The sequence below is a fragment of the Lissotriton helveticus genome, chromosome 7 (genome assembly GCF_964261635.1).
Source record: "Lissotriton helveticus chromosome 7, aLisHel1.1, whole genome shotgun sequence".
NCBI lineage: Eukaryota > Metazoa > Chordata > Amphibia > Caudata > Salamandridae > Lissotriton > Lissotriton helveticus.
Genome location: NC_136068.1, coordinates 564,069,682 through 564,096,953, shown reverse-complemented (window position 1 = coordinate 564,096,953; position 27,272 = coordinate 564,069,682). Strand labels below are relative to the sequence as shown.

The 27,272-nt window shown below is 44.6% G+C and overlaps 1 protein-coding gene across 6 annotated transcripts in view; it reads right to left on the bottom strand.

Annotated features, from left to right (window-relative positions):
- Positions 1-27,272, bottom strand: part of TEP1 (telomerase associated protein 1) — a 1,162,857-nt gene that overhangs the window by 267,218 nt on the left and 868,367 nt on the right. For all 6 annotated transcript variants that reach the window (XM_078652640.1, XM_078652638.1, XM_078652642.1 and 3 more), the window contains 2 exons: positions 11,108-11,268; positions 10,365-10,475 (listed from right to left, as the gene is read on the bottom strand). In XM_078652640.1, the coding sequence (XP_078508766.1) occupies positions 10,365-10,475; positions 11,108-11,268 (272 nt within the window). The remainder of the gene's footprint in view (positions 1-10,364; positions 10,476-11,107; positions 11,269-27,272) is intronic.

Genomic DNA, 27,272 nt, shown 5'->3' with positions numbered 1-27,272 from the left:
TGTTATTATCTCACAAGAGCAATAAAGTGCTCATCCCGGTGTGCCAATGTTGGTGTCCTATCCATTTTTTCAATGCCAATGAGGTATAGTGAAGTGAAGTGAGTGTTATTTTTTAGCTAGTTAAAACCATAACAATTTGACATCGATCAATTATCATTAAAACAAAAATGTAAAATAATTTCAACAATAGCGGTGTAAAAAGTAGCACGCAGTGTTTACCAAACAGCAAAAGTAAATGAATTCCAGTCTTAAAAACATTCTATAGTGCATGTCTGGCTTGTAGAAGACGTTATTCTGACTTCCTCAATTTTGTTAGCTCTGTATATTAAAAATACAATTAAAATACATTTACATTGAAACTATACATTTCAGATACCAGACTGGTCAGTTGCTTTCTAGCCGGGTTGTAATTTTAACATTTGTAGGTCTCTGTATCCCTTGTCTACCAGATTGACCGGTTGGTGCCCCTAAAGAGTCTCCTATGCGTTGGCTGCCGGAAATATATGTTAATCGACTATACATTCTCCTTCTCCTTGTGGTGATGATCTTACAACTAGAGGTAGTATTGAGGTTTCTCCCCCACTGAGATAACCTCATTACATGGCCTTGCCTTTCGCAACTTTGATCGTGTACTCGGAGGAACTTTACCAGTTTACAATTCATTTGGGGGTTGGATGGATCGAGTCCTTTAATAACAGCAGTTCTGCAGGTTCTTATTTGTCTGTCCAGGAAGGCTCTCCTTAACAAAGTGACTCTTGCTCGTTGTAATTTTTGACAATAATATATCAGATGAATAAGATCATCTTGTTGACTGCCGCAAAGGCAGCACACTTTTGAGTCAATATTTTTCCAATGCGAAGAATCTGCAAGTGAGGGGTACCTTCCAAACCGCACTGCTATTAAACGTCTTTTTAAATGGACAGAAAATGTGTAATCTAGGTAAGCTGCCGGTTTAAACCTTTTTAGCTGTTGATCACTGCCCAAGAATGGGATCTTTGGGTTAAAATGCTTTTATCCAATCACTGTCCATGAATGGGATCTTTGGGTTAAAATGCTTTTCTCCAATATTAATAAATGAAATTTTGCAGTTTTATTAATTGCTAGCTTGAATGTTGGAAAATGCCTATTTTTATTCCAGAGATCAGAAGTGTTAGTCGCTTTAAGTGCGTTGTACAGGAATTGATTAAACAGCGATTTTTTTATCTTTATCAAGTTCCGACCTTAGTGTCTTAATTAAGGCTAGTATCCTCCATGTTTTGTTTTATATGGTACCAAATCTTTTATAGAGGTGTAAAGTCAGCCCAATGATTCATTCATTAACCCAAATTCCAGATGCATTTGTGCTGGCGAAGAAGTCCAGGGAAGTTGAAAAACCTTTTTGTGGATGCTTGTTATTAGGTTATTAAGGAGGGCAGAATCTTTCCCGTGCATGGCAGCACTAGCATAAGTTAAAGCTGGAAGCGTTTTGGCAGCTATTACTGAGAGCAACAGCATAACCTAAATGGTGGTCCCTCCAATTTATTGGCCAGCGATCTATAAGCAAATGTTAGAGCACCTGCTCGCTGTGTCATGCAATTATTCTGCTCACAATGGGATCATTTGTTATCAATATAATAACCCAATGAGGTGATAGGGCAAGGATGCATCCTGTGAGTAGAGGTTCAGTGCAAAAACATTCTTGGAAGCTTATTAACTATTGTAAATGACCACTCTTCTAGAGGGCTTTACAACTATAAGATGTAACTATATGTCAAGATTGGGAGGAGAGTGGGAATCCGTGAGGAATCTACAGGTACAGTATCTCCCACAAAGAAAGTAATCAAAATTGTCAAGCAATACCACACTCGACGGACAGGCTTGGATTCATAGTTAGAAACAAATGCTTGGCACCAGCCAAGATGGCCGTGTAGTTCGGGAGTTCCGCTGCAGCCCTCCCGTCCTCATCATCCAGTAGCTCCGACATGGCAGAGTCCACGTAAATACCCGGAAAACAGAAGGGCACAGTACTGTGCCAAAATTACATTGTGATGGGCAGCAGGAGAGGTCTGAAGGTGACGAGGCTGAGTGACCGGGGTGTGCCGCTGGGAGCTTGTGGAAGAAGGCTGACTATTATGGCACCAGACGAGCCGGAAACGTGGGGGGCCGGGAAGCGGAACCCCAGAGACCTATCGGACCATGGCCCCACAGTGATATTCTGCGGGAGGCTGGGCGCGGCAGACGGCCGTAGTGGCAGGTGAGGTCGACGGCAGGGGCCGGGGCTGTGCCGCAAGGGAATTCGCAGCATAGCGGCAAAGGCCGCGGAACATACTCCTGATTTGGTGGTCCCCGCCAGGGTGACCACCGCTGAAATTCATACCTGCCCACTCGAAAATCCTCATCCCCCAGCTGAGCGGTGCCAGGCGAGGCGGACGGAGTAGCCTGGGGCTGAGCGGCGGAGGAGGACCTGAAATTGCATCATATCCAGGTGGAGTGGACTAAGACCACGCAGTCTTACAGGACTGAGAGGGAGGATGCCATTGTAGTGCTTCGAGAATTCACTGATGCTTCGTAAATATATACATTAATGCGCATGTCATAGTCTGGCAGGTGTCAAAGACAGGCACTTCGCACGTCAAGGCAATGGAAGCAGCTATATCCCTGATCAAGCAGTAGTTCTCAGTCCTTCTAAAGTCTGCTTTTTTTGGCCAGAGGGTAGCAGATCTCAATGCAGGGGACTATCCACCTTCACAGGTTATCTTCTGCGCAGCCTTCCTTTTTTATTGTCCCGAGGAGCCCCAAAAAATTTTGATCGTCCATTCAATGGTGTTTGCTGAAATCAATATACAATCTTAAAGCCCTTTACCGATTCAACAGGTGGAGCCTGTCCTCCTCCTAAAATGACAGAGGGAGAACAGAAAGCTGAGAGTGATGCACTGCCCAACGTGGAAGTTATGACATTTAGCAAGAATGCTGCTAGAGTCCTCAGCACAAACTTGTCTGGAGAAAAGGTGGTGTAGGGCAGTTAGCAATGGCACTGAAAGTGCCTGAAGTTCACTCATACAGGTGATTTAAAAAGGAAAAATTGGTCTGGTAAACATAGAAATGTCGCAAGGGCTCACAAATAACTTAATTGTGCCCACTGCAAGGTCTTGCTAGGCGAAAGATAAAACAACGGAGAGACGTCCTACAGCTTTTATTGTCTTGTTAATGTCACACAAGACCACAAATTTGTCCCAGCATTCGGCATACATGGATTTCATGGAACTGTCTAGCAGCAAGGATCACATCTACAAGTTCACATGGCAGATCAAAGGCAGTCAATGGCTGTCGCTACATCTATACACATGTAGGTGTAGCTTGTGCAGCATTAGTGGGAAGACCCTGCTCTGTTGCCGAGACATGAAGTTCTCCTGAAGTGGAAGCCTGATTGCACGGCAGAAGCTCACGCACAGATGTTTCAGGTACCGTACTCTTCTGGCTCAGCCTCGAGTCACAAGAATGAGCCACTAGGATGTCTTGGGGGTAACTCAGCTGGAGGACCCTGCATGTCCTTAGGTCGTAGACATGCCAGTGAGGACAGACAGGTTCCAAAAACTTTGCTGCAGTCTCTCGAAATTCTCCGAATTAATGTGAGGTTGCAGATAGGTCCACAAATTCAGGGTGTCTTGGGACCAGAGATGGAATTGATTCCTGGTGGATCGGGACTGAGAAGCACAGTAACACCCTTGCACATTCTCTGAAGAGTCAAGAAAACGGGCTGACATCAACTTGGAATTCTTATGGTTTTTCAATCAGCCTCAGAGATGACTTTAGGAGAGACAGCGGGACAAGGAGAAGTTGCGCACTCTCACCTTCGACTTGGAGCAAAACTGGCACTAAGACTTTAGGTGTTTTGCCATGTAGAACGTTGCCTCTTGATCTTGGATGGCTTTCATAGCGCAGTCTTCGAAGTTGTTCCGATTCGTGTGACAAACCCAAGCACAAGATGCACACCTCTTCTATTTGTGAAAGTCCCTACAAGGCTTAAACCCTGGGCACAGTTGCAGGCCTTGGAACTGATGTCAGCAGACACTGGTAGTACTTATATGCAGTTTCACTCCTCGATTCTGAAGTGGAAAGGCGCCAAAGCAGAGTCGCACAGCGCCAACCGATGAAAAGTGGGAAGATTGGTCTGAATTTTTCAGATCTAGTCTGGTGCCTAGGGATATTCACAAGACGAAGAATGCTGGGACTGAAAAGTCCTCTGCATGGTAATGAGCTTGTACCCTTGCCCTGCCTGCCCAACTGTACTGTTGTCTGGATCCAGAATACTGATTTTTGTTGTGATAAGCAAGTGCAGATCATGTGTGCGCGCCATAAGATAGGCCTATCTGATGGATTGCGGTCTTATTGGGAGGGGCACCCAAAGAGCTACCCCTCTAGAGATGCAATGCTACTACTTCCACCAAGAGTTAACCCCTTCCACGCTCATGACGAGCTGGGCTCGTCATGAAGTAGCCTCCTCGCACGCTCATGACGAGCCCAGCTCGTCATGATATGTGGGATTTACGATTTCTCAGCACAGCAGGGAAATATGCCGAGCATCCAAGAGGTTAAGCAGCACAAGTGCGGGGGTGGCAGCATACAGTGCAGTGATTAGTAGTAGTGAACAGGTTATTTTTAACATGTAAAAAATACAATTAGTGTTCTTGCCTGAAAACAAACATCCAATAAGTCACACACAAAATTGAGTCATGCTTCATTGTAATCAACCAGCAAACAAATGATGGACGGAATGCTGACAATGCAAACATTCTCCCCAGTCAAAAGATCTGGGTTAAATCCATTGTTCGTTTGCCCACTACACCACTCCAGTTTGGACCCAGCCATATACAAATCAGTCTTGACCCTGTGCCTCATGGGAACAGTCCAGACCGAACTGCCAGGCCAGGTCTCCCTGGACCAAAAACAAGCATCCTGGGACTGATTTTCCTCATCTGCCAGGCTATCTGGAATCCAATGGCGCAGTGAGCTTGGGACTCATGTTTGGGCATACCCTCCTGTTGGACTTGGCCCTTTTCACTGAAATGTTTTGCTTTTCGCTCCCCTAATTCTGGATGTCCCCCCTTTATAATGTAATTGTATAGGCCCTGTGAGGTTAAAATGCCCTGGGTAATGGTAAAATCCATGCTAGGTGCAGGTGCCCCCTACCCTCAACATGGCTGCCATAGGCCCCTGTTACTGCAGTGTGGTCTTGTTAAGGCGCATTCTAGTTGCCAGGAGCTGGCAGGGACTCCAAACATTGTTGCCATTCCAGCCTGCCTTGCCTGCCCACAGTTAGAGTAGGGAAGCTCCTGGCACCTTCTAGAATAAGGGCGGAGCTTAGTTTTGCCGCCTTAGAGGGTGGTCACCTGACCTGGGCCTATAAAAGGAAAGGGAGGGAAACTTTCCAGTCAGTTGGGGCATCACTGACCTAGGGAACCCACGCAGGAGATTTAGGGGGTAGGGCCTAGTCAGGGACTTAAGCCACTGAGAGTGACAGGGCTTAGGTGCTGCCTCTTAAGTTGAGTGAGGTACCCTGGACTACCCACTGATCTGGCCCGGCGAGAGGGGAACCCAGGGACCATCTACAGTGACCTGCAGAGGAAGCCTGCCTGCAGCCCCAAACTCAACCCCCCCTTCAAGTAACAGGAAACAAGAAGCTGATATTTACAAGGGCGCAAAAATTATCAAGCACCAAGAAAAAGAAGCCCTTCAAATTACCACAGGACTGCTGGGGAGTCAACCAGGTATTGGCCTGCGCTGCCCTGCCTAGCTCCCCCTTGACTAAACTGCCTGAACTGCTGTTAGGCGCTCCCTTCTAAGCGCTAGAACTGTGAATTGCCCGGACTGTTAATTGTCCTGCCACTGTCCTGTGGCTTGTCCTGTCTGGACTGCATGAACTGTTTGAACTGCCCAGGCTGCAGAGACTGCTAAGCGCTGGCCATGCGCAGAGCTAGCCCCCAGAGCTGCCTGATTCACCACAGCTGACTGAACTGCTTTACTTGCCCCCGAAGCGCTATTGAGGAGACTGGCCCCCAAGCGCTGAGTCTGCCGAGACAGTGGCTAGCCCTGACCCGCAGCTGACCCCAGCGCCCCTCTGCCCAGTGAAGCACTGTGTGCACCCCTGGAGCGCTGCCCTGATTTGCGCTGTCCTCACCAACTCACCGCCGCTGCCCCGGTCATCGCAGGATCCTCGGCGCTTTCTTGTGTCCCCCCTCGGCGGCCCCCGGTGCCAGGAGAGGGCCGCCGCCGCTTCGCCGAGGGACGAGATCACCCCCGCAGCCCTGAGGGCTCCTGGGCCCCTGCTCCTGCCGTCGCGGCCCGGCTGTCCCTCAGTGGCGCCGGCGCCGTGCTCCGAACCCCCTCGTCGGCCCCCGATGTGAGGAGAGGGCCGCCGTAGTATTGTAGAGGGCCGCGCTAGGCCCTGAAGCTAGCACCACCACTACCATGTGACGGGGGCGCCGGCCGCGTCATCGGCCCGCCCCCGCCAGCGCCGCACACAGATTGGCTCCCACGGCTACACCCGGGGAGGCTGCAAGCCGATAGGCAGCCATGGCCGCGCCTCCCCCCAAAGCTGTGCCCTGATTGGTCCCCTGGGCCCCGGAGCGAGTAGGGGGCCCGGGATTGAGGGAGACGCCTGCACCAGCACTCGGGAGGCCCAGGAACAGCCTACTGAGACGCCGGAGGGCCCGAGAGAGTGCCAGGGCTCCCCACCAGCCGGCACAAGCCCCGAAGCGGCCAAAGGAGATTCTCCAGGCCGCGTGGGGCCTCCTGGAGGACCGGAGTCCTTCCTTCACCCGGAACCACCGCAAGGGCTCCCCGAGGAGCCGAAGACTGAGGTAATACCCGGGTGGCGGCCAGAAGGCCTGAGACCGCCCCCACCCCTGGGGGAGACTGTTAGTGGGCCCCGTTGGCCCCTGTGATCAAAACTGGGCTAGGGCCCTGTGGAACTCTTGGCCCTCATTAGTGGGAAGAGGAGGTTAACCCCTGATTAGGGGCTGTTATGGGACGCCTGGCTAATATAGCCCGGTTTGAATGAAATGTTTTTACGCCTAAGCCAAGTTTTATATATTCAAGGAAAGGCATATTTACACCACATGCTTGGTTCTCCTTCCATAATGAGATGGTTACTCCTATTTGAGGAGATGTTCATTCTCCTGCCCAATGCAGTGTTCCCTGAGAGCCTCCAGTTGAGCCATGAAATGTTTTACTACTGATTGAGGAGATGTTTATCCTGGCATAAGGAGGTGTCCAGTTCTATTCAAAGTGTTTACTGAAAGGGTTTCCCCTGATCAACGAAATGTTTACTCTGGTTTACTGACATGCTGGTTTCAGGAAATGTTTATTGCGATATGCCATATTGATCAAGGAATCACACCCTTTACTCCTGCCGTGAAATGACTATTGAAATGTGCGGCATGGATGATGAATGTTTTCGTTTTACCTTGTGAAGTGTTCTGGATTAATAGGGGTAATGCACTGCTTATTCAGGCATCAGGTAACGTGACGGGTTTACCCTAAGGAAATGGTTATTCCTGCCTAAGGGAACGTGTTTATTCTCGCCTGAGGAAGGTATGTCTGTACCAGATGAAAAGTTTTCATGCCTATCTAAGGAAGCGTTCTTTCCCTGCCTGCGGACGGGGTTATGCCTGAGTCATAAGAAAGGTTTGCCTACTCCAGAGTAATGACATGTTTAATGTGGCCTGATGAGATAATTCTCACTGCCTAATGCCATGGTTAATTTGGCCCTGTGAAATGTTTATTCTTGCATAAAGAAATGTTACCTGGGCCACATGTCAGCTTTACTCCTGCCGTGAAATGACTATTGAAATGTGATGCATTGATGAAGAAATGGTCATGTTTACCTAATGAGGTGTCCCCTCTGATTGACATGTTTTACCTTCAATTACCTGTTTTACTCCTGATACAGGGAAAGAGTTATTCTAACCGAAGGCAGCGCCTAATGAAATGGTTTACATTTAATGAAATGTTTTATCCCCCCAGGTAATGCACAACTTATTCCTGCTGAGGGATATGTTTTACTCTTGCTAAGGAGTTTTATGTAAAGTTCACCCTTGCTTGGTGAGACGTTATTTGATTTTCCTACTGAACAGGTTACTACCTGAAGACCTTTGGACACTTGCTACAGGTTATGCTCATCCTTGCCTGATGAGCTGGGTGAAATGCTAATTCTTTCATGAAGTGTTCATCGTTACCTAATGAAATGCTAATTTTCTAATGAAATGTCATGGTAGCATGTTAAATTGATTATTGAACTGCTCCCTTTTCTCCCCTCCAATGAAATGTTTTGATGAGTAACTGATATGGTGATTTTCCACTCCTGATCCTTAATCTTATATAAAAGTTATTTGATTTTTAATCAAACACACTGAAGTGGCGTCAGTCATTGCATGCCTTTTATTGTCTCAGTGGGTGTGTGCTGTGTAGTCACTTAACACCTAAGCTTTCGGGTGCCTACCTGCTCGTGCCAGGCAACCCCCGGGGAACTGGTGACCCTAGTTCCTACACCTCCAAAATGGGGTGGCATGGTGAGCAGAAGAAATATGGATTTAAACCAGATCTCTGGGGGCGAGTGTTTAAACAGTTTCAGCACTCCGTCCGTCATCTTGCTGTATTTGCTATGTTCGCCCTAAGTGGCCAAGGGTATGATACCCCGAAACCAATCCGAGGATGCTTGTTTCCAGTCCAGGGAAGACCTGGCCTGGTAGTTCAGGCTGGACTTTTCCCTTGGGGAGCAGGGTTAAGACTGATTTGCATATCAGCTGGGTCCAAACTGGGGTGGCATGGTGAGCAAAAGAACAATGGCTTTAGCCAGGAACTCTTGATCAGGGGTGAGTGTTTGAAAACTTTCAGCACTCCGTCGATCATCTTGTTGTGTTTGCTGTGTTGTGGGACTACCAGCTTTGGAGTCTCTCCTGCTGTGACAGGCAGCTTTTCAAGCGGAAGAAGCGAGGGGAAAGTGTACAATTTTAAAAAAGCAGAACAAAGAGCCTGGAAATGGGCTATAAGAAGGAGAGGTTGAGACCCCAATTTTGTCATCTGCCAAGCAGCCAGATAGGTTGTTTGAGGTGGGGCAGCTTTGCAAGACTTCTCCCTGTGACCAGGACTGGTGGCCAAGGCCTGCTAGCCTCCCTACTGGGTAAGAGGACATCACCCAAGGTAACCAAATCCACATGCTTTGGAGCCTGTAGCACAGGTTCATGCCTGCTTGCCGAGACCAGTGTGTTGTGGGAGGAAGAGGAGAGGGTTGGAAGGGGCGGGGTCCAGTGGGGAGCCCACCAAAACGAACTCCCAGTGAGAGGAGACGGATGCAGCACCAATTGGACCATTGCCTCCAATCACTGCTGAGCCAGCCGCAAAGGCATAGGAGAGAACCAAATGCAGCTGACTCCATGCACAGGACCAGAGTAGTGTGAGTGACCGTGACCGGTGCACTCCCTGGGACATTGCCTCCTTGTTGCTGGAGAGGGTAAAACTAGTTACAGGCCTACTGCGCCCCGGGGGGAAGGAAGGAGAGGGGGGGGGGCGGATGGGACTCATTGCTGAGGGCACTGCGGTGCCAAGACACTTTTGACTATTTTATGAAAAGTCAGAGTGGACTCTTGAGTTAAAGCCCACTGGTGAGCCTTCACTGGATGTGGCCGCCAGTGAATGGAAAATAACCCCTACCATGTTACAAAACCCAGACCTCAAGGGAAAATGTATTACTGTTTATATATGTTGTAATATTGCTTTGAATGCGTTCAGTTAGTAAACACAATAAATACTTATTTTTACTATAAAAAATAAGTATTTGACTGGACATTGTTTTTATTTGCATTGCTGTGTGCTCCGCGTTGGGAGTCAGGTTTACTGACCTGTATTCCCCCGCCCCACTCTTCACCCCCCAGAAAGCAGCCTTTGACTACTCAAACATAGCTACCACTGAGAGTCATGTGCAGAAGGGGTACTTGGTCCAGTTTCTCAGGATCCATAGTGGGTCAGGCCCTGGGACATCAGAAGTAAAAGGCCTCAACGCCCACGGTTGAGCCCAGTAACCCCTGCATGCCCCGTGGCCCTCTGAAAAGGGTTCCGACAAGGACTCTGCACTTAAAAGTATCCATCAGAAGGAGCTTTACCTTCTACAGACGAGGGGTGGTTCATATGAACATCAACTTCTCATAAAAGTCCAAATCCGATGGCCAAGCAATGTAGTTCTTACACCTATCCACATGTTTAGCTGTGAATACACTGGGGTAGGAACATGAGCTGTGAACTGGTAAAAGGCAGGGCCATTTGTGGCTAATGGTGAATGCTCTGAGCAATACATTCCAAATACATTGAGGATCAGCATTTGCACTTACCAGCATAGATGATGAAGTCCAAGAACAGCCTGTGATCCAGTCACGATGGCACGAGGGCAGGGACCTCGACAGAGATGGCTCACCAGACACTGTGTCCCAGCACAACAAACTCTGACGAAAGGAAAGCAAGAAAGGCTACATCATCAAGAAACTCGACTTAAATGTATAACTGCCAAAACGAACACAGCAATTGGTAGCGAGAGTGGAAAAAAGCCCAAGTGCAGTAGAAGGGGAGAAGTACAAGCAGCATGATTCAGCAATTAACTTGTGTTTTACAAATACTATAACCTAATCTACACAGAACAGATCAGGAAAAGTGGACAAACTAGACCAATTGGAACAGCAGCAGAAAAAGACAAAGGCTGGTTGTGTGCTATATAGGTTTGAATGAACATCAATGTCAGCATTTAAGATAAGATAACCTTTAAGTTATCAATTCAGCACCTAACCTTTAACACCTGCGGTGCAAGCCAACATGCTGAGTCTGAGCACACTCTATATGCCTCTAAGGGAAAGACCCTTCACACTGGGTCAGTTCATAAATGAACAGACCAAATGGACCAATATTGAAAGTACAGTACATGAACCAATGCCACCAGTAGATGAATAGACCATGTGATCAAGTACCAAGGGAGCATGAAGAGATCAATATCCACACCAACATAAGCAATTAATTAGCACAGCCCACAATTGGAGCTATCCTTCTAGAAAATATCATAAGGGTATTAAAAGTAGTTCCTTACCCTGTCCTTGCTCCCCGATGCTAAGAAATGTCCATCCGGACTGAAGGCACAACATGTGACCCCAGCTGAGTGCCCCCTCAGCACAGCGCTGGGCGACACAGGAACAGTACTGACACCATTCGTCAGTGCATTCATTGGCCAGAGATGGACTGTACAGTCCTCTAAAGAGATGAGGGAAAAAAACTCAAATGAAAATTCTGCTCTTCAGTTTTTTTCTTGTTTTGTGCATAATGCTAAATTTAAGTTACTGTGTGACCCACCTCTCCAATCCTCAATTACAATTATACAAACTATCGAGAGACAAAATATCGAAACTGCATACGGAAGTATAGATTTACTATTTTTAACTCCAATGTTTACTTACCTTGAAAATATATATTATCAAGGTACATATATGTGGAATTAGGTATAGAGAATAAATACTTACCTTTCAATATTGTGTCCCTTGATATTCAGTCTATGATAATAAGGCCCCACAATATTCCCTGCTTGATACTTGGGGGGGGGGGGGACCAGTCGTAATATATGTTTAGAAGGTGAAACTACATGTTGAACTTACATTTTTGGTGTTGATGATTTTTTTAAAAATGTTTAGGGAGGCATGATATTTTTATTTAGGGTGTTTCATTACGGTTGACTTATGAATAATAGTGAACTGAAGTCCCATCTACCACCGGTGCAGAGAATTCCATTCATAGAGGCCATGTTGGATACACTGGCATTCAAAGGATTCCCACATATGCAGTAAATGTCCGACATTCAGGACATAATCCTGATGTTTCAGGCTCATTATGGGACTCAATGAGGTTGGTTCTGAGGCTTCTTGGCTTCTGCCTTGTGCATACTACTGGTCCCTTGTGCCCGATGCAAAATGCAGGCCTTGCAGTGGAATCTCTGTTTCCAATGGGTGCAGCACAAGGTTGTCTGTCAGACAACATCAGGATCTAGGAGAAAACAGCCCATGGTCTTTGGTGATGGCAGGTGTAGGAAAGTGCCCCTTTTTGCATGGTTGCCCCCCCCATTTTTTGAGTAATGATGATGTACTTTGACTGAGTCTGCCCTGGGTTCATGTTAACCAGGCACCCAGGGCTCATGTTCTTTACCTAAACTTCACTGTTGCAAAACCCAATTGGCAACTCTCTGGCCACATGTAAGTCCCTTGTAAAGGGTACCATACGTACCAAGGGTACTATGACCAGAGAAGGCCTCTAAGGGCTGCAGCACTTATTGTGCCACCCTAGAGGCCCTATAACGTTACACACACACACACACACACAACCACACCCATTGAAGGCTGCTTGTTTTGGTGCATAACAAAGTGAAGAGTCGACATGACACACTTGCCTGTGTGCCATGCCTACAACCCACTGCCCTGGCATAGGTAAGCCACCTCACTAGCTAAATGCACTATAAGATTTGTGAGGGTACAGGTGCATGAGCCCTGTACCCCTAAAGTGTCTAAGTCAAGTCTTAGACATTGTGAGTACAGTAATGCCATGCACCATAGTGGCTTTACTGAAAAATGGGAAGTTTGGTATCAAACTTCTCAGCACATTAAACCCACACTGATGCCAGTATGGGATTTAATGAAAAATGCATTAGAAGGCATCTTACAGATTCCCCTGAAAAATGAATTAACTCTAGTGTTCTGGCTTTGTGGCTGATCGCCAGCTGACACCACAAGACATGTTTCTGGATCCCCGGGTCGAGAGCCTGCCACTCTCGGGGTCCTGAAACAAAGCACATCATGGGTCAAGGTGTCAAGCCTCCTCCCCCAGGATGGGCTGGGTCCACGAAGGGGAAGCTTCAATGGCTTGCCGCCTTTGTGAGCTACCCCAGACATTTGCTGCTCACAGCAACTGGCCCCCACCGGCTCTGACCCCCACTTTGGGTGGGATAATCGATGGGAAAACCAAGTTAGGAGGAGAGTTGTGCCCACTTGTGCCAACCCCACTCCTCAGGTGGGGGAGGCCAGGTGACGCACAACTCTCACCCACTGACATCTTGCAGCTGGGGGGCCCAGCCAACCAGAATGAGGCTTATCCCCCCCTCCCACTGGAGGGTGGTATAATAAGGGGTGTCCCCACCCATCTGGTGGGACACATTGGCTCCAACCAATACCTACTTGTAACGCCCCTAAATTTAGTATTTAGGGGCAACCCTGAACCTTGCCTCCTCAGACAAGAAGAAAAAAAAAAAAGGACCGAAGTGCCGTGCTGAAGAAGGAGGACACCAACTGACTTGTCCCCAGCCCTATTGGCTTGTCCCGACCTCGACTTGATACAGCGAAATCCCGGTGTGTCCTGCAGCCAGCAGCCCCCAAGAACCCGGAATCCCTGCCTTCCCAAACCAGACTGTCTCCCGTGAGCACTGGATTTGCTCACCCACAGACTCTGGCTCTGACTAAATCCATGATTCGGCACCACTCTGCACCAGACGCCCACGACCGAGAGGCCCAACACCACGAGGAGGTCTCCCCAGCAATCCTGACCAGGGATCTGATGATCCCTGGCCTACCTCAAGTCTCCAACCAATACCTGCAGCCGCTTTCTGGAGGATCTCCCAGACCGGAGCAGGTAAGAAAAACCAGATGCCAAAAGACACCTCTGCACCTGACGTCCCACGGCCTTGGGTGGCCCAACCAATGGTGTCCCGGTATCCCAAGACATCCCAACTTACCTCTCCAACCATTGGTTGCCCCCAGAAGATCTTTGTCTCAGAGCCTGCAGTGTTTGTTGCAAACAGAGAATACCATCGGAAAACAACAGGGCACCCGATACCAAAATCGAACCCTGCACCTGGCCACCACTTTGCTGCTGTGGGTGCACCTGGTGAGCCAAATCGGATCCTTCTTTGCCCTGAGCTAAGATCCAGGAGCTTTGCTCACACAACCTTGTGGACTTGCTCATGAGAAGCCACAAACCGGAGGCCCCCTATCCCCCATTAGATAACACTGGGCCTCAGCACTATGCACCCGGCTGCCCTAGTGTCGCTGAGGGTGCTTTGAGAGTGCACCCTTGACCCTGGGGGAAGCCTGGTTCTAACCCCAGAAAACCACCTCTCAAACCAAAGTACTTACCGTTAAATCGATAACATTGTTTTCTCCTATAGGACTGCTTTCTTGTGAAAATGTGGAGTTGGTTTGTATGAAACCCTAAGAAACTGCATATATATATATATATATACACACAAATAACCGATTTACTTACCTTTTGTCCAGGAAATGTCCCAGTGTAATATCTAGGCGTATCACACTGAGTAGAAAAACTAACTTAAAAATGTAACTGAAAAGTAATTCAAACTGTTTTATAAACAAATGACCTACCTGTAACCAATTCAACTGCATTCAAACTGTATTTAACTGCATTATTCTTGCAAAGTACAATTACACTTACCTGTACCAGGCCTGGCTTGGTTCTAGAAAATAAAATACAACTAAATCATATTTTTACACAAACAAATTGGTCTGAGTTCAGTCTTTTGAGTGTGTGCCATCATTTTTTGCTGAGTGTATACAATAAATGCCTAACACTACCCTCTGAATAAGATATTATCTTGTTTTACCTTTGGTGTTGTGTAGGCCCTAGGAGTCCCCTAGGACATGGGCGTTTTGGATGACCTAAACTGCGGGCTTGGTGTCCCAACCACTTCGGGACATCCGCACAGGATATGTCAGCCGTTAGACCACCAGCTCTAAAGTGCCACTACCACCCCCCTGTTTTCTACAGCGGTGTAGGTAGTCTCTGGCAACCACTGAACATGACAACCCTGATTTCTCAGGTATCTAAATGGTTCTTGCTGACGATCTCTGGAGATGAGGAATGGCTCAAATATACGAGAATATGGTTTACCTTAGCGGCTGCGGTCGGCAAACGTAACATAGCAAAACACTGGGGTGCAACACAACCTCCCAAAATAGTGGAGTGGAATGTAGACAGACTGGTGCCAGCGAGCAGAACAGACTATATAACAAGCTAGAGGCTGTCGGCGAAAATGGGAAAACATATGGGGCCATTGGAGGAATTACAGGGGGCTGTAAAGTGGGAAAGGGAGTGGAGTTCTCCATATAAGGTAAGGCATGTGCCTCTTAACTAATAATCCATTGTGTTTATCTGCCTATGTCTAATCAAAATGACTCCAAACTCCGATGATGTGTAATATATTCTACCAAGTTTATGGATGAGCATAAAATAATAAAAAGATGTTTGAAAAAAATAAAATGTTTGGAAAACAATCACCAATGCTTTCTAAACAAGTGCAATCATGCACAGCTGGCTGTTGGCCAAGGATGAAAAAGTGATGACCCTTATACAGAATAAATCTGCCATGCCTGGGGACATGTTTATGTACGTCAGGTACAGGGATTCTGTTAGAAGACTAAGAGCGTGGTGTCGAAAAGAAAGGAGCGAGCTATTATGTAATTGGTCACCTATTTAGAATCGTTATAGTTGTGTGGATGGGATAATGTATGTAATACGGGGTATACATGATGGAACTATCCTAAAAGACATGACATTGGGGATCCACTGGAGACTGTGCACACTATACCTTACTTATAGTATAGTATATACAAAGTCAGCTTCCTACAGCAAGTGAAAACCAATTTGTTTAGAGGAAGGCCACTTTCCCTGCCCCTCTTGGTCCTCACAGTAGTAATATATGTTTCATCCCTAGGATGGAGAGGTTATCTGGGAAAGGTGGAGATTATGGACTATGATTTCCAGTGGATCGACAACTCCACATCAACCTCCTGGAGCTTAGCACCATCTGGTTGGCTCTGAAAACCTTTCACCCATCTATCAGGAGTAGGCGCATGCAAGCCCTGATGGGCAACACAACCATGAAGAAGCAGACTGGTTATGTGTTATGTTATGTTAAGTTATGTTATTTTGTGGCTTCTATAGCGCACGGCTACTCGAAAGAGTGTCCCGGCGCTTTATTAACAACCTGAAGAGCGAACACAACACAATAAAAGAAGGAAGCGAAGAAAAGGAAATCTAAGAGGCAAAAAGCCAGGTTTTTAGGCCCTTCCTAGCGAGAGGGGCAGAGAGTTCCAAAGCTGAGGGGCCCGGAGCATAAAAGAGCGGCCTCCCAAGCGGGCCCTCCTCACACGAGGAACAATGGCGAGAAGCTTTGATTCTGATCTCAGAGATCGAGAAGGACGGTATGGCTTAAGCCTCCTCTGCAGGTATTTGGCCCCGGTGGAGTAGAAGGCCTTATGCGCGAGGGTCAGAGTTTTGAAGACTATCCGCTGTCGGATAGGCAGCCAGTGAAGCGACTGCAATAGGCCGGAGACATGAACTCGCCTATGGAGACCAAAGATGGAGCGGGCCGCCGCATTCTGGACCACCTGCATCCGTTGCAGGAGGTATTCGGGCAGGCCAAGATATAAGATGTTAGCATAGTCCAATCTTGAACCAATCAAGGCCTGCACCGTAATCCTCCTGTGATCCTCGGAAAGCAACGGAAAGAACTTCCGAAGCATGCGGAGGAGTACTGCCCAAAATTGGAAGGAGCACGCTCAGGCCCACTTATCGACGGCGCAGTCACTGACCGTCTTTATCGTGCTCTCCAACTTTGTCCTGACGAAGACCCCAACATGAGGCTACATTAACCCTTCAGCGTCTATGGGGGTCGAAACGTAGACTACGCCAACCTAACACACCATAGGACTTAAAGAAAAGAATATATCTTACCTATGTGTGATGTGATTTGGGAACATTAATATTAACTTTTTTGTAAAGGCGTTTTTGATTTTATTGTGATGTTATGAATGTCACACCACCTTTACCCAGTCCCTCACAACCTCTTCACTTCCCCTCCTTCTCACACTGAGAGCACCTTTAATGTAATGAATGTACAATTACATTGAATCAATGATGAACGATGATGTTAAATTCTTTGATGAAATCTATATGAGTAAACTTTTGCTAAGAACCAATGCAAACCGACATGAAATTTTGCATCTCTAACTTAATTTAATTGCATTTAACAAATATGTGGTGCATATTGGTATGAAGTAATACCTAATAACGTTTTTTGTAAATTGATCCATAACTCGGACCACGTTTTCTTGTACCTGGGCAGGAGAGGCAGCGGCAGGAAGGCATACAGGAGCCCCGATCTCCACTCTAAGGAGAATGAGACGCTGAGAGGTAGTCTTCTTGGGAACTCCGGCACGCAAAAGTGCCATATTCAGCTCTCTAGGCAGTGCCAAATAGATCGAGCAAGAGTTTTCCCCATTCTTGGAAGATGCCCTACACCGCGCCTCCAGGCAGAACTGAAAAGTGTGACCCAACAGGCATCGGCAGGTGTGTTTGTCTGCCCTGGCATTTATGGATCAATTTTCTTTATTACTTTTATGTTAAACAAATACAGCTCACTACAGTGCCTACAACCATAGGTCAGGCAAGCATTGAGATGAGAAAAAACAAGCAATCCCTTTTTCTCCCCCTAAAAAACAAATAAAGTGATCACTGATTTATAACGGTGTTGTAGACAGAGTCCACCTTAACCACTCATGGCAGGGTATATCAGACTGCAGAGCAGTAAGGACCGACTCAGACAACCCATTATGCAGGAGTTGACATTCAAATATCTTTTGACAGAAAGAACTTTCAGTTGGTGGCTGCAGGATATTTAAGATTTTTAGTTAACAAGGGTACAGTAGTTCTCCAAATTACATGGATAGGAAGTATATAAAGGGAGCCCATATGAAATTCGAAGTGCCTAAAGATCTTGTCCATGGTCAATAAGTCCCACAATTTGTATAGCCATGTCCCATAGTTCAGAGCTCTATTGGTACCCCACAGAGATAAAATCATCTACGTAGCTGGACCCGCAATGGCGATCTGTTTACATTTAAGACAATATAGAGGACAAGTCAATCTATTAGGAAGTCCTAGAAAAATATATTCTGATAAACGGGAGACCTAATTGTCCATGATGTTGTCAAAGCTTTCCAGCACCTCTTTCAAAAAGCAGGTCAAATTAGGGCATTGCATTACAGTAATTCCACATCCCCTTCCAGCAATCTGCCAATTTTTGAAGAAACCATTTGTGCAACTGCCCAGGGGTGTAGTGCCAGTATGAGGTCAATTTCTGCTTAGTTTCCCTAATTACTGAGGAGTTTGAGATTGTGTGTGTTCTATGCTTTATGCCCATTTCCTGTCTATTGTATGCCACAATGCAATTGTATATCTCTTCTGATCTTGATGTTTAGCCAGTGGCGAGTTTGAATGCTGCCCTGGCATTTACACAGCCCGCCAGGTGGTTCACCACCAGGGAAATCCCCTGGCGGTCCCATTACTTCAAGCAGCTTGGAGCCTCCTGGCACAGGACCCAAGACTCCACTCCTCCCTGTTTGTTGCAGTACCACATGGCTGCACTGATGTCCTTCAGCACCTGCACCATTCTCAATCTGATGGTGGGCAGGAAGGCATTCAGCACCAAGCAAATTGCCTGTTTGTCCGCATTTGTAACAGATTCATGTGAAGTTGGGCCTCTTCAGGAGACTGCAGATCTCCATTTACCACCTTTCCTAGATGAGATCGGCATATTAAAGAGTTTTTGCAGCTGCAGCAAGATGGAGAGGCTGGGGTCAAAGCTGCACGATATCCCTGATGCCATAAAAAATTGTCTTTATGGGATAACTGACAGAATAATGAGGCCACCAATATCGGTAAACAGAAATATTGTTTCAAAGATATCAGTCAAGAACAACGTGATCCTATAATTATAATGTAAATTTCAAAAAATAGTGTCAAAAATGTTGTTTAACAAAAAATATCTTCCAAAAACAGACAAAAATATATATTTTTTATAAATATCGTCCTAAAATAGTATATTTTTAACCATTTCACTCTTTAAATGTAAAATAAGGTTTATTTAATCATTTAAAGTGTATTTATTTCAATTATATATCTATTTTTGAGTGTATATATATATATATATATATATATATATATATATATATATATATATATATTTAGGACTTTAAAACTATTCAATAAATGGACCATTTTTTATATTTACATTTTCTGCACTAACAGTAAAATAAATTACAAATGAAACATTATATAGAGCAACAAAATTACCTAACTAAAAGAAAAGTAACTAAGTAAAATTTATTTTTTAGAGTTAACACTAAATGTATTATAAAATATAATTAAAAAAACAGTTCATAAATATAAAAAAAACATTCTATTCAACAGTAGGAAAAGCAATGGAATTTAAAGTTGTTTGTTAGACTTATGATTCACACTACAGGTCAAAGCAACAGTAGGAAAAGCACTGGACCCAGGAGGGGTTTGACTTCTATTCCCACTCCAGTGTTAGCAACAGTAGGAAAAACGCTAGACTTTGAAAGAATAACATATAATAATAAAAGCTCAAAGAATTATTAAGACAATTTAAATACAGAATAGAAAATAATAGATTAAACTACATAGAAAATATTAATACTATATTAAAAAAATCTAAAAAACAATACAACAAATACAATTTTACAAATAATAAAACAAAAAAATTAATATACATTTACATTTAAATTAACAAAATAAGTTACAAAATGTAATGCAACAATTAAACAATTATCAATATAACTAATAAATGTAATACTGAATTTACAATAAATGCCCACAATTATAAAATTACATTTAATCTAATTATCTTCCTAACCTATTCACCTACAAGCCCAACAACCTGCTACTAAAATACAACATACTATCAAAATGTAAATATTCATTACAATTAAAATAATAAAATAAACAGAGTAACAATTACAAAACTAATAATACTCAATTAAATAATCCCCATTAATAGCATACAATTGTTAATAAAATTACAATCTACCTTAAAATTTGAATTAAAAAATGTAAAACAACAATTAACATAACTGATCAATAATTAGTTAATTTTAAAATAATCATTACATTTAAATTAAATACAATGTAATTAACTTCCCACCCTATTCAACTACAAACATAACAACTTGCTACGAAACGTAAAATTACTAATTACATTTAAAACTAAATTACTGAAACACTAAAAATGGAAAACTATAGTTTTAAAAATAAATAATTTGTCTAACCATATTTCCACTTAAAGTTTATATATTAACTAAAACACATTGAATTAATTGAAAATTATATTTTTTATAACTATAATGAAAAAGATTTTTTACACGACATTTTTAAAACAATATTTATCAAAATATCGATATTCAACGATATTCAGTCTCATGATATTTCTGTAGAAACAATATTTTTATGATATTTCTATGATATTTTAACTTGATATTTTGTCCAAATACTGTCTTCATGAGCCATGGTCACCAAAAGGTTGAGACCCCTGATGGGCTGGTGCCAGGGTCTGAGTTGGTGATACCGGAAATCCCTAGAGTAGCCACGGAGGAGGCAAAATGGTTGATGTACTTACTAGTGGGGGCAAACAGACCCATGGAGCATGTTTTGGTCAAGATTCTGTGAAAGCATTCCAGTACTGTGTCTGCCTTCTGGCGAGCGTCATCAACTAGCGGTCTATTAAAGAGACTCGGACATCCCCATAGAAGCCTGTAGACCTCATACAGGCATGGTCCCTTAGTGCCACATTCGTGTCAATTGTCCAACTTAAGCAGTCAGTGGTGTTCATACCACAGTGGATTATAAACTTTGCTGCACCTTGTCCATCATGAATAGCCTGGTTGAAGGACGGTGAAGGCTGTCCGGAACGGTAGGCAGAATCTCTCATAGGGCAGCTGGCATTAACAGACTGCAGAACAAGGCTTATTGATTATAACATATGATTACCAAGAGCCTCAATGTGTTTGGAATCATGATCAGGTGGGTGGTTGGGAAGGTATTCGAATTCACCTTAAATGTAGATGGCTGTACCATAAAGGAGTAGGAATAGTGTGTGAGAAAGTCAGGGTTCCCTGGTACTCCTCTGTGGTGACAAGCGATTTGCATATTTACTGGAGACCAAGGGCATGGTTTTGCCCAAGTGCCCAAAGGAAGGGTATCTGGGAGGGCTTTGTTGAAGGGTGTCAGAGGTTTCATAGGTGCATGCCATCTGCCTGACTGGAGGACCTCTGTGAGACAATTATTCTCTACCTCCATAGTGGGTAAGTACATGTCAAGCACTTTTGCGGCCCTTCGCATAATGACAGCAAAGAGGGCACTTTCTTCTGTGGCAAGGACAGGAGGAGAAACAAGGCTGAGGAAGTGTCCAGGCCATTGGTATCCTGTAGTTCCTCACACCAATTGTCCTCCTAATATTGGGGGACAAATTCATCCCTCTCATCAAGAGAACTGGTAATGCGCCAAAGATAGCGGGTTTGAACTGGTCACATGTTTATGTATTGGATGTAAAAGATTATTTACATCCAAAAGGGATTGTACAACATCATCAACCTGACAAATTCATAAAAAAGTGGATATATTGCCCTGGGGTGAACTGCTGTGCCTAACATTCCTCAGTTTGTCCTCATTAGTAGAAATAATAGCTTTGTGACTGGAGGTGAGGGGGTACATTTAAGATTTAATTTATTAACACCATGCACTAAATCAGTATGTGTTCTCCACTCCAATATAATAACCAGGGCCATTTTTGGGCCAGGGTGGCAGTCACATCCTAATTTGCATGGAGGGAACGCCGCTGCCCTTGCGGACGGTCCCTCCACCTCGGGGATGGAGGACGGACGCAAGTCCGTCCGCCATCCAAATAGGCCCCTTAATTGGTTTGATACGGAATTAATTGAGGATTTGCTCAATTGTTTGTGCAAAGTGCAATCTGAAAGTTATTACAGATAATTTCTCCCAACAAGGTACAACTAACTAATGAATAGTTTGCACATTTATTAAGTCCAAACTCTCAATAATGTTTCCTTACTTCTAAACAAGTTACTATTAAAATCCCAGTGGATAGTCAAAATATTTTCACAGCTGTCCTTGATTATGAATTCAAAAGTTTTGAAAATATCACTTAACAGGGTCTTCTTTATAAATAATCTTGGCAACTGATATACACTAACAATAAAAGCTATTGTAACAGGGATTCTGCTCAGACACAGAACTGTGCATAGAGACTTATGACCTCGGTGAATTAGGGTGTGCCAAAACTCACCTTAGTACCCAAAATCCCCTACCAGACTAGCAATCAGTGTCACATTAGCTCTTCGTCCTATAGCAAAGAAACCAATGATTAGACAACCTAGAACATGCGACTTAGGGCCATCTCAGGAATGGTGGGAAGGGAGAACACTTTTGTTATACATTCATACCAGTCCACAACAGGAGTAAAATAGAGACACTGTAAGGTTAAAATGTTTATTTTAACGACGTGATCTCAAGTGCAGTATTTTAATCAACATAAGCATACATATGATTAAGACTAATACGGTCAGCATGGTTACAATTCCCTCCCTATCTAGGAACTATGTATTATAAAACTATAGGTCTCTTGAGCTTTCTTAGGGGGGACCCCTTTTACCTGTCCGCTCAGTAAGTGTAAATTACATCAGGATCGGTTAGTCTCTCTGCATGCCTGGAATCTTCCAAGTGTGTTCAATTCTGGCAAGTGTGCTATGATAAAGGCGCCAGAATCCTACTTGCAGCTGCCAAATTGTTGTGTCTAGAATGTGTTACACGGACACGCCGATAAACAGGCTTGCAGGTTGTGATAACCGTGGCGGCTCAGCACTCACTGTACAGACGGGGGGCACAATGTATGTCTAGAGATGTCGAAAAAGGAAAATGCTACTTACCAGTATGCATCTGTTCTTTGCATGTAGAGCTGCAGATTCTTACACTGTGCATTAGATCGCCACCTGGTGTTGGGCTCGGATGATTGCATGTTGTTGTCATCTTGGAAGAAGTCTTTGTAGTCACGAGATAGGGGACTCCTCCCTTGGACGATAGTGCGCATGGGCATCGGGCTCCATTTGTTTTTCGCCATGATGGGAAATGATGGAGTTTGTAGAAAGAAAAAAGGTTGTCCATGCGTGTATATCTAATTAAGGTAGAACTGGAACAGATACAGGCCCCAGGGAGGCGGGAGGGCCTGTAAGAATCTGCAGCTCTACATGCCAGGAACAGATGCATACTGGTAAGTAGCGTTATCCGTTCGAGGCATATGAGCTTCAGATCTTACACTGTGCATAGAATGTACAGCAGTGTCTCCCCTTAGCGGTGGTCACCTGTATCTGTTGCAGTCGTTTGAAATAGGGTTTTGAAGACAGCTTGGCCTACTGCAGCTTGCTGCTTAGCTTGCACCTCAACACAATAGTGTTTAGTGAAGGTGTGTGTTATAGACCATGTTGCTGCCTTGCAAATGTCTTCTAGGGGAATATTCCCTACGAAAGCCATGGAGCCTCCTAGTTTGCATGTGGAGTGCGCCCTAGGAGGAACTGTTAATGTACGTTTTGCTTTTTGATAGCATATTTGTATACATTTTACAATCCACCTTGCAATTCCAGCTTTAGAGATTGGGTTGCCTTTATGTGGTGGAGAGAAAGCTACAAACAATTGCTTTGTTTTACGAAAGGATTTGGTCCTATCTAGATCATAGAGGAGAGCTCTTAACGTATAGTGTGTGTAGAGATCTTTCTGCTACAGAGTCTGGGTTTTGGAAAAACACAGGTAACTCTACAGGTTGGTTTAAAAGAAACGGAGTAATGACTTTAGGAAGGAATTTGGGATTTGTTCTGAGAACCACTTTATTACAGTGTAATTGTAAAAATGGTTCTTGTATAGTGAAAGCTTGAATCTCACTTACTCTCCTAAGAGAGGTAATAGCTATTAGAAAAGCTGTTTTCCATGTGAGGAATTGCAGTTCACATTTGTGTAGAGGTTCAAAAGGTGGTCCCATGAACCTTGTAAGAACAATGTTTAGGTTCCTCACTGGAGAGGGTGGTAACCTGGGAGGAATGATTCTTTTTAATCCTTCCATAAATGCTTTAATAGCAGGCACTCTACATAGAGACAGATGTTGTCTATTTTGTAAATATGCTGCAATTGCTGCCAGATGTAGGCGTATAGATTAATATGCCAAATTACATCTTTGTAAATGAAGAAGGTAACAAATGATATTTTTGATGGAAGGATCTAGGGGATCAATTTTGTTATTGTTGCAGTAAATGGCAAACCTTTTCCATTTAGCAGCATAGCAAGCTCTAGTAGTAGGTCTCCTGGCTTCTTTAATGATATTCATACAGTCTGGTGGTAGGTTAAGATAATCAAACTCTAAGACCTCAGGAGTCAGATTGCCAGATTCAGTTGACTTGGGTCTGGATGTCTGAAGTCTCCACGGTTCTACGTTAGCAGGGATGGTGTCAGACGTAGCTTTTGGTGTGGAACTAGGGATAGTTCTAGCAGAGTTATATACCACGGTTGGCGTGCCCAAGTGGTAACTACTAAAATCAGTTTGAGCGACTGCTGTCGTAGCTTGCGCACTATTAGTGGTAGTGGCGGAAAAGCGTACACATCTGCCTGACCAGTTCATCTATATCGCATTGCTCTTGGACAGCGGGTGTGGGAACCTGGCGGCGAAGGTTGGGCATTTTACGTTTTCGTGTGTGGCGAACAGATCTATGTCTGGATGACCCCACTTGTGAAAGAATGGTTGAAGAACTTGCGGATGTAGTTCCCATTCGTGAATCTGTTGTGTCTGTCGACTTAACAGATTTGCTATCTGATTGTGAACTCCTGGAAGGTGTTCTGCTAACAGATATATGTTCTGTGGAATGGCCCATCTCCAAATGTTCTGTGCAAGCTGGGACAGCTTTAGAGAGTGTGTGTCCCCCCTGTTTTTGTATATAGTACATAGCTGTCATGTTGTCCGTCCGGATTAAGACAGCTTTGTTTTGTACTTGTACTTGGAATGTTTTGAGTGCTAAGAATATTGCTAGCAGCTCTAGGTGATTGATATGGAACGATTTTTGTTGACTGGTCCATTGCATTTGAGTTGTATGATGTAGAAGATGGGCTCCCCATCCTGTGAGATGCGTCTCCTGTAAGTACTATTTGTGGAACAGGTTCGAGGAACGGCCGCCCTTTTGTCAAGTTTTTGGGTGTTCCACCACTGCAGAGAGCGATGTGTGCAGCTGTCTACCAACACCAGGTCTGTTAGTTGTCCTTGAGCCTAATTCCACTGTTGTTCAAGACATTCCTGTAACGGACGCATTTGCAGTCTTGCATATGGTACAATGAAGATGCAAGATGCCATCATGCCTATTAGTCTCATGAACACTCTGACTGGGAGAGAGAGTTGATGTTGGAACTTTGTGACTAAGGCTTGAATGCTCTGTATCCTGGCTGGACTGGGATAGGCTAGAGCTGTAGACGTGTTTATTGTAGCCCCTAAATATTGATGTACATGAGAGAGCTGTAGATGCGACTTGATGTAGTTGATTGTGAACCCTAAGTCGTGCAATGTTTGAATTGTCTGATGTGTGTGTTGGACACACTGACTGAATGACTTGGCTTTTATCATTCAATCGTCTACATAAGGAAAGACATGTATCTGTCGTCTTCTGAGATGTGCTGCTACTACTGCTAGGCACTTTGTGAACACTCTTGGTGCAGATGTTACCCCGAATGGAAGGACATTGAATTGATTGATTGATTTTGATTGATAGGCTTTATTTCGATATAAAAATATCATAAAAGCATGTAGAAAGAATATAAAACACAATATATAAAACAATCACTTTCCAAATATACAAAGGAAAAAAACAATGGAAAAGAGTGTTAAAAAACTGTTAAAACCAGATTAAATTGATACAGAAAGCCTTTTTGCACGAATCAACCAACACCACTTTAAAATTTTTGACACGGAACAAACAATCAAGGTTGATGTGTCGGACATTAAAATTCGTAATGCCACTTTATAGTGACGGGTGCCTAAAAGTCTGCATAAAGGTTTAAGCCATCGCCTCCTGGGCGCACAATAATCCGGACATTCGAAGAGAATGTGGGCTACCGACTCCACACGAGTGGGACAGCAGGCGCAAGAGGGAGACATCTTATTAGGGGATTTCCAACGGGCAACTAGTTCGCCTACTGGTAGTGTTCCCACTCTAAACTTAAAGTACAGGGTACTATCAAAAGGGAAGGAAATCATGTCAAGGTAGGGTTCATAAGCCACCACGTCTTTAATCCCCAAGAAGGCTACAGTGGAATTGCAATGACTTGGGTCTGAGAGTAATTTAAAAGAGACCCAATCCCAATACAATTTCTTGATGACAGCTTTGGGAGGGGCAGATCTCGATGCCCAAGCCTCGCCTAGCCCAATCTCCACTAGCAGCCGTTTTACATCCCTCAACCATTTAATCCCAGACCAGCCTGTCATTGCCATTATCTCTAATAGCGCTTCTGCGTAGGAGGCTAATTCCGGCACCCGCCATAACCGAGCCCAGAGAAGCAAGGGGCGAAGTTGCGCATGATCCTTGATCGATTTACAGCCTAAGTCAAGGGACACTGGGACAGTTGGAGTGCTCGTCGGGAGAGCCATCAGATCTTTCAAAAATTTGCTCTCCGATTTTACAAGCACATCCATATTACAAGTACCCTACAACTCGGCCCCATAAAGGGCGGCACTAACCCCTCTAGCTTTGTAAATCTCCATCACTGGGGCTATAGGTTTACTTGTGGTGGAGCGTTGTTGCTTGAGTAATGTTCCACCCACTCTTTTGTGTCCAAGGAGCATTTTATTAATATGTGGATTCCAACTTAGCGAATCATTAAGGCGGATGCCCAGGTAGTCAAATTAGGGAACCCTCTCCAATGGAACAGAATTTAAAATTGGCGGACGCCCTGGATTTTTGGGGGGATTCATAATCAAGTACTTGGTTTTATCAGTGTTGATTACCAACCCCCTCAGTGAACAAAACTCCTGAAAATTATTCAGGAGGCTCTGAAGGCCCATTGGGGACTTCGAAATAAGAAGGGTGTCATCTGCGAAAAGCAGTGTAGGAATCCTTTTGCCCGCCAGGGAAGGAGCATTGGAAGGATGCCTTAGCAAATGCTCTACCACTCCGTTCACATAGAGAGAGAACAGAGTGGGAGCTAGCACACATCCCTGGCGGACACCCCTTCCTACAGGAATCCTATCAGTTTTTTCACCGTTCTTGCCCCATCGCACCCGTGCAAAATTACCTTTGTGTAGT